Source organism: Mycena indigotica, assembly GCF_014461135.1.
Source record: "Mycena indigotica strain 171206Taipei chromosome Unknown Mind.scaff0012, whole genome shotgun sequence".
NCBI classification, from domain to species: domain Eukaryota; kingdom Fungi; phylum Basidiomycota; class Agaricomycetes; order Agaricales; family Mycenaceae; genus Mycena; species Mycena indigotica.
The window spans coordinates 2,182,183-2,193,871 of record NW_023503011.1 but is presented as its reverse complement, the minus strand read 5'-3'; the positions used below and the strand labels follow the sequence as shown (position 1 = coordinate 2,193,871).

Below are 11,689 nucleotides of genomic sequence, written 5' to 3'. Positions count from 1 at the left end.
GCTCGCGAGTCTCGGGGAACACATAGCCAAGGCGGAGTCTGGCGGATGCAGCCCGTCGCAGGGGCCTGAAACGCGCCGACCAGGCCGGGACAAGTCCGCGGCATCTTCCTCGAGATGGCTGAACGTGGCCGAGGGCATGTCTGGCATGAAACGGGCGGTGTACGGCCAAACTCGGCGCGACGTGAATGTAAGGCAGGCGCACTGAAGAGGTCCACGGGGGAACCTTGATAACTGGTGGTGAGCATGAGCTGCGTATGCAGAATGACTGCCACTCACCTTGCCTGTCATCAGCACAGAGCTTGTCAGCGCGCGCGGACAGATTATCCAAGCGTTGGCCTCGCCCATCTGGAGACTACTAGGCACAGTGAGCACCAACTGAGTGTGTATGACAACCGTCACTCACCTTGCAGTCCTTGCCTATCATCAGCAGAGAGTCGCCGCGCGACACCGAAAGCAGAGGGGATGGGATACAGCCAATGATGACGTGGCGCAGGAAGCAGCGGACATGCAGCGTTGGGCGTGAGGGCGTTGTTTGCCATGTGAGGGAGCTTGGCGCAGGGGCACAGGGAAGAGACTGCGCGCGACATCCTGCGCGCGGTCTCATAACACGGCCATGGGGGAACGAGGAGAGTGAGAGAGAGAAAGAGAAAAAAAAATCAATGTGACAGGCACTGTTACCTCGGAGAAGTCGTCCGTGATGGCTTACGGAAGGACCCCCAGAGGCCGGAGTCCGGGTTTGGGGGGGTTTTACCCGGTATTTTTTTAGGGCCCAAAGTGGCGGTTTTTACCCAGTTTCGACCCGAGGCATCACGTGTCGATCGCGGGAAGTGCTAATAATGAACAAAACCTACAGACGGACGCGAGGGTCGTTTTTCTTGAGGGTGCCCTTCGTCAAACTGGAAGCCTCCTTCTGCCCACGGGTCGTCCCCTGCCTCTAACATCTTCATGATGGTGGCCGACTCGAGTGGTATGGTAGGCAGCAGAAAGGACTCCTGTTGATGACTGGCAGAACGCTTGCGAGGAGAGCCTTTCGTTTCGATTGTGTGGGTTTTCGACCGCAGTTGACCGTCAGCAACAACGGTGACATCGTGGCGAAGGTGAACAGTCCGTGCTTGTGGCGCTCGAGGGCTGTTGTCATCGCTGTCGCTGTCATCGAAAACCGTTTTGCTTGAGCGGAAATGAAGCGGTGGCATAGTAAGTAACGGTGAGCAACCAAGACAGGCTTTAAGTTTCGGTTCACAGCCCTTGGGGTAGATGACTAAGATGAGGCATGTGCCCGCTGGGACCGTCTGTTTTGTTTTTCCTTTTTTTTAAAAAAAGGAAACTACCACTGCAACGCAAGCAAACATACCGTTGAAGAAATCGGCTAGCGTGCATGTGGTCAAGCAGATCGAGGCCATGTGCGCAGCAGCCAAGCCAGGATTTACATCAAAGATCGACATAAAAGTGACACCTGACGAAAAGCGGCAACCTGACAACCTGACGAACATGGTTTCTGCCCCCCGGGCACGAGTGGCAGCACGGGCACAGGCACGAGCACGAGGAAGGAGGAGAGGTGGAGGTGGTGAGGGAGGCCTCCCGAGTGCGGGACTGTCGAGCGGGAGAGCGCGGATGGGGGAGCTTCAATGGGAAAGTAAGATTTTGAGTGACGATATGACGACGGGTTATGAATTGATTTTTTTTCGCTTTTGTTGTTAGTACGTTACGTTCAAGTGATGTCGTGGTCTACTTGCATTCCGCAATGCGTGGGCGACGGCTCGCGCCAGTGCAGATCCGCGCGGGACACGAGGGCGCAAAAACGAGCTCAATGACCACCACGGTATCCAGCGGTACCGCACGCTGTTCCGCTCCTCGCCTGCCGTTCCGCCATATATTCACTCGCTGACGATCAAACGGCCACGCGCAGATGCAACAGAAGAAGAGAACGCACAGACTTCGTTCTTTGAGTCCGCGCTGCTTGCTCAGTGTAAGTCCTGGCGACTCGCGGCAACGACGTTTCTCGACTCGTCACTTGGCGTGATTGCAAACCTAGTGTGATTTGGCGTGTTGTCCCGGAGCGGCGGGCATTGCCACCACTGATCGTGGTATCAGTGCGTGCATTCTGATGATAATAGAACACCAGTGAACTCCTGGTCCACCCCCCGGCTCTTCTTGGAGTGTTCTGTTCGATACAGACAGGGGCACTGCCAGTCGTGCCTGTCAAAGGAACATTTTTGGACAAAATACAATGTGAGCGTGTCGTCGCAAATCGGCGGCAGCCAGGAACGGAAGACTGGGTGGCGCGCCTGGTCTGGCGCTCGTGCACTACGCGCGCGTTGCCTGCCGTCTCAGCATCTTTCTCCAACTTTCCTGCGGAGCCCTCTCGGTGAAAACTTCTTGTTTGTATCTTGTGGCATATTTAGTGCATTTATTTACAACAAATTGTCACTACAAAATTGTCAGCTGATATTGGCCTTGAGGTAAGTTACCAAGAAGTAATCCTGCTCACCAACAGCCAACACTCTGTGTTTCTCGCCCGCGCTCCCTCCACTGCAATCATCCCTCCCTCCCATCATTCGTCCAGCTCAGCTCCATGTGCGGCGCGGAAGGGGAAACCGATAGCCACCCTACTTATACCCTGCTCGCAGCAATGGCCAGGCCGCTCGCCATGACGCGCCTATGGTGTTTCCCGTTTTGGCGCGAAGCGCGGGGGCTGCCAGGCACGCAGAAGCCACCCTCGTTGATTGTTGATCGCGCCACAGGTGGGTCAGCTGAGCGCCATATGGCGGCGTCTCATGGGGGCGGGGTAGCATCCGGCGATCGCCTTCTTTTCTTCGCGGGCTAGACATTTCGCATAGATGGATGGACGGAGGCTGGACTGTGTTGCGCCAGCCAATTGCAGTGCGCCGAGCAAAGATGGTGCTATAGAGCACCCATGGTCAGGAACCACGTCCACTGTACAGGAAGATGGGGTAGTCCGGGTGTCGAAGTGGAGTGAGTCGTGTGGACTGGGAAATGCAGGTGCGTTACTGTAGCATTTTATTCAGTTCGTATGTCACGTGTCACAGTAGCTATAAAATTCGAAATTTTTTCGTATGTCACACCATTTTGCTCAAAATCCTCTCCCAAAAAGGCAATTTATGACATTTCCGGGCGCCTCCGGCGCCAAGAGCTTCCTAATTAGGAAATAATTCGAATTGATATTTTCGTATTGAATGTCACACCACTTTGGGCATGCGAATTGAATAAAATACAACAGTATCAAACAATGGTTGCTTACTGAACTCATCGCGCATCTGGGATAGTTGATGGAATCGGGCTTGAGAAGTAGAGATGGGTTAAAGTTTTGGGGCGGTGGAGCATTGGGAATATCATCGACAAAGTTGGACTTGAGAGCGAGCGGTGGTAGGGTAGGCTGATACCATCTGATGTGAGTGAAGTCCGGCGTCGGACTCGGAGCTGGTCGCATTCGGGCTATCGATTGTCGGGCCGACAGCCAAACCACGGGCTCGCCACCGAGATTTCGGACTGGTACGCAGTTGACCAGACCTGAGAGGGAGAGCTTGAGCGCGTTCGCGGTGGACTCAAGTTCGAGGGGAAGGTGGAGCGAGTTAACCCCAGGAGCGGCAGAGATGGTATAGCTGCCAGGTAGCTTTTTCTCCCAGGCAAGTCGGCGAATCCGAACGGGGGCTTCGGAGGGGGCAGGGGGTGCGTCTTTCGTTTCAGGCTCGTTGTAGGGCAAGGGAGTTGATTCATCATACAAACAAGTGAAACGATTTATGGACGCGAACGAGGGCACACCAGTCACTCGTCGCGGGGGACAAAATCCTCTGCCGGAACCTCCGAATGCGCCTCCGCTAAGGCCGCAGTATCGGACAACCGCGCGAGCAGCTCTCCCAGCATCTTGTCGCCAAGTTGCTGGATTACCTCGTCAAGGATGTCCACATGGCGAACATTGGCGGGGAGCGGACAATCCCGAGCCAAGTGGTTGGGGTCGCCACATCTGAAGCAGGCTCGACGAGGGGCGCCCCGAGCCCTAGTACGATCCAACTCCATAGGGATGGGAGCCGGAGGTACCGAGACGGGGGCGCGGGCCGCGGGTGGCGCAGGTGCGGCCACCGGGCGGATAGGGAACGGAGTTGCCGAACGGGCGATAGGGAATGCGCCACGCGGAGCCCCCGAAGGCGTCCGCGGGGTGGTCCCTTTGATGAGTTTCGCCCGCACCAAGGCTTCGTATTGGCGGAAAGCCCGAGTACGCCAGCCCAGATAGTCATGGAGGTCTGGGGGGTCGTTCGAGGACGTGATGCCATTGTTGATCAGGGGGTCAAGTCCATGGCGGTACTTGGTCACCTTAACCAACGCGTCTTCGAATCCGGCAAGGTCCATTAGGTCCTCGAAGTCGTCGGTATATCCGTAGAGGTCCCGCGTTCCCATATGATAACCTGCACTTTCCAACTTGCCGAGCGCGCGCGAGGTCTTGCTCGTTCTCCTCAACAAACCGAAGGCGAAACTCGGAGAGGAATAGGTTCCACCGAGGGAAGGGGAACGGGGTTTTGCTTCCATGACGCTCTGCCTACTGCTGGGCAGGTCCCTCCGCTATATAGGACATGGCGTAGCGGACGGCCTTTTCTTCGCTCGGCTCTCCGTTGACCACGAAGGCCTCCGGGGCAAGCCGGGCGTAAGTCTTGACCGCGTATAGGAAGGCGCGGCCGCGTTTGCGATCTCCGTTAAACGCAAACGGGGGGTTTGGCCGTAAGACCAGTTTTGAGGCGACAGTAATGTCACCAAATAACGCATCCGCATCGGGGGCATTCGGAGATGCCGAAGGCGGTTCGGGAGCTGCCGAAGGTGGTGCGGCAGCGGAAGCCTGGGAAGCAAGGTGGGTGACGATATTGGTGAGGTTGTCTAGTTTCGCCTCGAGTGCGTCCATGCGCGCGTCAGCATCCGGAGCAGCTCCGGTAGACATAGCGGGCGTAAAGATGACAAGAGCAGAGGAGGAGGGGTCAAGTGGCAGGGGCGGTGACGAGGGGGGTACGGACTCGTACTCCGAGCCTGAATCAGCGCCAAACCTGGCAATCTTGACCGGTTAATCCCGTAGAGAGTTTCTTCTGCTGTAAGGGCAACCCTGGAGACTCCGACGAAAGCCTAGCAGGGGAGGATCCAAAGTGTGAATAGAAGCTACAGAAATACACGGAGGGACCGACCTAGCAGGGGAGGATCCAAAGAGAAGAAACTCTAAGGGTCCGCCTGCTATGGCACCAACTATATACTGGTCGTCCGTAACTGCCGACGTAGAGCGCAGAAGGCCTGAGCGGCGTCGCAAGCTCTGTCCCAAGGTGATCGTTGGGAGGGTCTTGACGGATCGGTGATTGTGCGGGCGAAGGAGGCCGTGGACGATGGTCGGGGTGGGTCGGAGCGTCCGAGGGGGCGCCGGTCGGATGCGCCTCGGATGCGTTCGGAGGGTCCGAAGGAGGCCGAAGCGGGGGTTCCCCTGACATCGGTTCCAGGTACATAGATACCTACACACATACATATACAAATACATAAATTCTTTTGGAAAAAAAAAGTTTCACAAAGATTAAATTGTTTATGCCACTTTTCGATCGCATCAGTGGTCACATGATGCTGATTGTGGGAACATATTACCCTATATGGCAGGAGGGGGGGAGGGGGGGGTCCCCAGAGGGTCGGAAAAAAAACTTTCCGACCCTATATCTGTGATTCGAATGTTGAACCCCCCTTGCCCGCACATTGTGCTCAAGCTATTGTGTGACGTACGTATGCCATATGCCGGCAAATGATCACACTTTATATCCGGTTCATACTGTATGTGCCCAGCACACTGATTGCAAAAACCTTTTTTTGTGTGAAAATGAGCCTAATGGCGCTGGAGGGCCACTGCAAATATAGGCTATGCAGTTCTGATAGTTGTCAACCCCTCATCAAGCAAAACATCCAGGGGAATTTGCCGGACAATCATGATGATGGCAATTACACGTCTTTTGGTCACATTCCACCAACCCACCTAATTTACCTCAATTACTTATCATTATTTCCCTCAATATTCCAAGGATCACTCCATATTTCTGCCGCTTGTTGCCACAAAAAAAAAGAATCACATGGAGTTGCCATATAGCATAATATTATCCCACAATCAGCCCCATATGACCACTTCTATGATCAACAGTGGTGCAAGAAAAATCAATCTTGGGAAAACTTTTATTTTTTTCAAATTGTTTATGTGGAGGTGTCTGTAGATGTCGGATGGGGGAGCTTCAATGGGAAAGTAAGATTTTGAGTGACGATATGACGACGGGTTATGAATTGATTTTTTTTTCGCTTTTGTTGTTAGTACGTTACGTTCAAGTGATGTTGTGGTCTACTTGCATTCTGCAATGCGTGGGCGACGGCTCGCGCCAGTGCAGATCCGCGCGGGACACAAGGGCGCAAAAACGAGCTCAATGACCACCACGGAATCCAGCGGTACCCCACGCTGTTCCGCTCCTCGCCTGCCGTTCCGCCATATATTCACTCGCTGACAATCATCATCAAGCGGTGAAGCGCGTGCGTCGCGTATGGGGGTTATAGCAAGGACAGGGCGCGAAGGGGATGGCGGTTGAGAGCAAGTTGGGGCGCCAAGAGATGCCAAGCACGCCAAGAGTGCCAAGGGGAGGCGGCAGGCCGACACGTCATCAGGCTGGGGCGGGCGCTAGGAGACGACTTGGGAGTGAGGGCGACGGGTGCTAGGGACAGGAATAGCAGTATAACGACGGGCTTGGCGCCAAGACCGCCCAAACCTATATATTTAGCCTGTTTGTACCCAGTAGTACAGCGAATACCTCACCGTTAGTATTGCTCTCTTGCGAAGCCTGCGTCCAAAGGGCCGGGGCTTGCGTGAGAAATACGAGATTTGCCGAACGAACGCGCCGCCGCTTACGAATACGTCAAACGAATTGATCCCCGCTGTCATTGAAGACGCCGTCGGTCCGACACTGAATTAGGTATTGTATTGTTCCCTTGGACTGTTCCCACACCCCTTGCCGCTGCGCCGGACTGGTTATCCCTCGACTCTACCCACCCCACATCTCCACCGTCGTCTATACCTGGGTTGCCACTACGATATACTTTCGTAGGAACCCCCGAACCCGCGCGCATAGTCATCGGATCACAGTGTATTGGGCTGGACTAATACATCTTGGTTTGGGTTGTTAGTTTGTTGTGTGTGTGTTAGGTTTTCTTCCTCCCCATCCCCTTTCATTGTCCATTTCCCTTTCCCTCCCCCTTCCGATCACACGCGTTTCATCTGGAGCCCACCGCGAGGGGGTTCATCCAGAATATATTCGACAAATTTATATTATATTGTGCTGAGCACGTATAATCACGGGTTCAATACCATCCGCGGCTGACTTAGCAAGACAACAAGAACAAACAAGGACACGTGACCGCGCCGAGCGCTGGGCGCAACTGCAATCAACTACAGGTCATATATCATTGAACACAACTACATCTAGTGTGACACCTGTTGAACAACTTGTCACAAATAATACTACTGCTGGATCAGAAGTAGCTGAAGAAGAAACAACCTTTGAACTTGAAGAGGGCATACTGTCTGAGCTACCTCTTATCCTTGAATTACCTCTAGAGGAGGCTGCTGAACAAGACATTGACTATAGCACCAAGGAATACCACTACTGGGAACCATTGACTGGTTACACAGCACCTGATCCACCTTCAGCCTCTCCCTCTCCAGTTTCTTCATCAGACACATCTCAGGTAGTTGGGCACCTAGAGGATATTGCAGGTTGGATTGATCAACTAGTCTCTGCCTCTAGACCAAACCCAGAAGTAACCTTACCTGACTCAGAACCAGAGGGAGAACCAGAACAAGAACAAGACCAGGAGCTAGAATACCTTGACTTTGAGCAGGCTCTAGGTCTTCAATTTCACAACTCAGACGAGTACTTTAACTGGGAAAACCAGCTTGAGTACAGAGTTCCATTACCAGAGTCACCTGAACCATCTACACCATCTTCATCCAGTTCAAGTTCCAGTTCAAGTTCAAGCTCTTCTTCATCTAGTTCCTCTAATAATCCAGCACCAATGGCAGCACATCAAGCAAGTAATGGAGCATCAACTGCACCATTCAGGGTACCTAGACCATGGGAGTCAGGTGTTCCAAAATTTACCTCAGAGGACAAGAATGATTTGATCGATTTCTTTGATCAGGTGGAAGATATCATATCATTGGCAGGCATCAGTACAAATCAGCAGAAGAAGACACTGTTGACCAGTTATCTTTCCAACAAGAGAAGAGAGGAATGGAGACTATTGCCAGAATATACTGATGTGACTGTCAGGGGATGAGGGTCCAGGTGCCTAGTTGATACCAAAGCCGGGGGAACAGCCCCACGGCCAACTACTTAAGTACAGGGCTATCTGCGCACGGACCAGTCACGTGATCAGTCACAGCTGTCACATCACATGCTCCCCTTACACCAACCCCTCCTCAAGATCCGTCGCCTCGACGGATAGGCGGAGTGTAGGGTTCTGCGAACTCATATTCGGGATCGCCAGGGAAATAGAGGTTGTCGCCTATGACGCGATGACTGCGCAGGTACGCCCCCTCGTCGGGCAGTCTGCCGGTTACGCGGCCGGGCGTGAGCTACGTCCGATCTGCATAGGAGAGCCGATCGGGGTAGGTGACGCACTGGTCAGCGCCGACGGAGGGTGGCCATAACCACCGAGGGTGCGAAGGGAGTAGGGTAAGGCTGGGGGGTAGGAAGAGATGGTGCCGCGGCCTGCATAGGTGGGGTAGTGGCGGCGGCAGGTTGGCGGGGTAGAGAAGACGGGAAGAGGGGGGAAGACAGTCGCGAATGCCCAGCTGGCCCACCAGCGGCCGAGGCCCTCGGATGAGTGGCAGGTCGAACCGCAGTGGTGGCGCGGGGCACCTGAGACTGGGCGTGAATCACGGTGGACGAGCGGTGCAGAGGGGCACGGTCGACATCCATCTTCGTGGCACGTGGTACAGGCACAGGCGCGGCAGGAGGAGGGGGGGCAGGTCCCTCAGCAGACGGTGGCTGACGTTGCTTCTTCGCACGGACACGCTTGCGCATGAACCGTTTCCCAAGCGCGATAAGTGCTTCACTGATTTGCTGGTCGGTTCCCCGGATAGAGACCCGGCGCTCGCCAGGCGCAGCGCGATCAGAGTACGCGTGCAACTGAGCACCGGAAGTGTCGTGAGCTTGGTGGAGACCCTTGCCGCCGCGACCCACGATATGCCCGACAGCCGAGTCAGGCACCACAAGCGTACAAGAGAAGCGCGTGACAGTGTCGGGCGCAGTAGGGGGGAAGGTTTCGGCAAGTGGTATGGAAGTGTGGGCCGCAGCAATGACGGCAGGGGTAGGGGCCGGGATCGTTGGAAGAACCCAGCGACTGCCGTCCCAGACACCATGGAATGTAGGACCAGGGGAAGGGGGAGCAGGGGGTGGAGCAGGCGTACCATACTCAAGACGGTCGAGACGGTCGGTGAGGCGAGTAATTTCGCTCTGCAGAAGCAGGCAGTACGAATACAGGTCAACAGAGACGCCGGGAGTCGTCATTGGAGGAGAGAAGGCAAGCACAGTAGGGTGAGGACGAATATAGGAGATAGAGAGGATCAACTGGGGCTAGAAGAGTGCCAGAGTCGATATAGAGGCTTTGGTATGCTGTCAGGGGATGAGGGTCCAGGTGCCTAGTTGATACCAAAGCCGGGGGAACAGCCCCACGGCCAACTACTTAAGTACAGGGCTATCTGCGCACGGACCAGTCACGTGATCAGTCACAGCTGTCACATCACATGCTCCCCTTACAGTGACCAAGACCTATGAAGCATTCAAGAAGGCTGTCAAGAAGATATACCCAGAGGTTGAAGAAGACAGGATGGGTACCTTGCATGACCTTGAAGAACTATGTGACGAGTATTATGGTATACGTCACACTCAAGAAGGAAGACTTACCCGTTTTGGGTTGAAGTATAAGGCCTTGATCAAGAAGCTTCAGGTTGATCCTGCTATTATTCTGAACAAGGAGGCTTGTACCAGATACCTGGAAACTCTGGAGAGAGGTTTTGCTAGAGCATTGAAGACTGCCATGCATACCAGAAATATACTGAAGGAAGATACACCTCCAGCAGCAGGTGCAGCAGCAACTACTGATAGGAAGGAAGATCCTATTAAACTTGATGATCTTATCAAGTTGGCTGAGAGATATGCCAAGACCAATGGAGGAGACACTACATATGATCCTGTCACACCTGAAGTCAGGAGATCAGAGAAATTCCCGCGGGTCAAACTTGAAGAACGTGATGTGCGTCTTGATGATCTTGAAGGACAGGTCTCAGGTCTAAGAGACATGGTTGACATTGGACAGAAACAAACCAAGTCTTCCATTGATGAGTTGGTCAAGGCTTTCCAAAGTCAAAGGAACTATAGTCCACCACGTGACCGTGACGATATGGATCAGCGTGACAGAGCTCAGAACTCCTATGGTCAGCAAGATAGAGGTTACAATGGTAACAGAGGATATGGTGGAGGTATGGGCAGAGGTGGTAGTGGTGGCAACAGCAGTTCCAGTTGCTACTACTGTGGAGATCCAGACCACTTTGCAAGAGATTGTCCAAGAAAGCATCAGCACCTGATGAAAGGTTGGATTGTTGTGGAAGATGGCAGACAGAAATTATCTGATGGCAACATTATTCCACCAGGACCAACTCCAGCTGCAATCAGAGTTGAAGAATATTGGCAAAGAAAAGGAACTGTGGGTCAACACTACTATGGTGATGTGCCATCAACCATCAACGATGATGAGTTTGATCTGCTTAGAGATGAAGTGAGAACCATCCATGTCAAGTTAAGTCAACTTGCAGACAATGGTGGACCCACATCAAGCAATGGAAGGTACAATGCACAGCCTGCATATATGATGAGTCATAATGGACCTATGCCAATTGGATCTCAGACATCATCCACATCCAGCATGGACATGGAATCATTTGGGAGAGCTGTGTTCAACATGATGAATACTCAAGATGGGGCCTCTGATCAGTTTTCACAACGCAAACAGACCAAAGGAAATAACTCCCAAGGTTCGGGTTTTTAGAAACCTCGATGAAGGAGGGCCAACATCAGAACAGGCCACCTGAGAGGGAGGAGATTGATGAACTAGAGGATGATGATGATGAAGATCAAGAACCAGCAAGACATCAAGGAAAGAAGGTAAGAGTCAGCAAGGAATTGAAGAACCTTCCATACAAGTTTGTTCAAGTTGGAAGTGGGGCTCGAACTCAGCCACCCAAGACTAGGCAACCTGTACAGGAAGAGGAACACGATAACGCAGGACGTTCGTATAGGCTCAAAGCTCCTATTCAGAGGGAGGGACTTACTGAAGAAATACTATCCAGGATCAATGATACTGAAGTTACCATCAGACTTGGTGACTTGTTCGGGCTTAGTAAGGACTTACGTGACCGCGAGAGACTCCGCCTCACTAGGGTTAGACAACCCGTTGATGCAGTCCAAGATATTCCAGGATTGTCTTTGGCTTCCAATGCTGCACAATTGATACCAGAAACAGAACTCAAGTTGGATAGTGATGCCATGGACATGAGTGAATTACCTGGGGTAGCAGGGGTGTTCATTGTCAAGACTGAGATGGATGGTATACCTGCAGGATC

General features: G+C 53.2%; 1 protein-coding gene across 1 annotated transcript; it reads right to left on the bottom strand.

Moving 5' to 3' along the window:
* Positions 1 to 8,690: 8,690 nt before the first annotated feature.
* Positions 8,691 to 9,578, bottom strand: MIND_01245900 (uncharacterized protein; the record flags this gene model as incomplete). The annotated part of the gene is made up of 1 exon (XM_037368945.1): positions 8,691 to 9,578. The coding sequence occupies one exon, from the start codon at positions 9,576 to 9,578 to the stop codon at positions 8,691 to 8,693; it is 888 nt and encodes a 295-aa protein (XP_037214913.1).
* Positions 9,579 to 11,689: the final 2,111 nt, after the last annotated feature.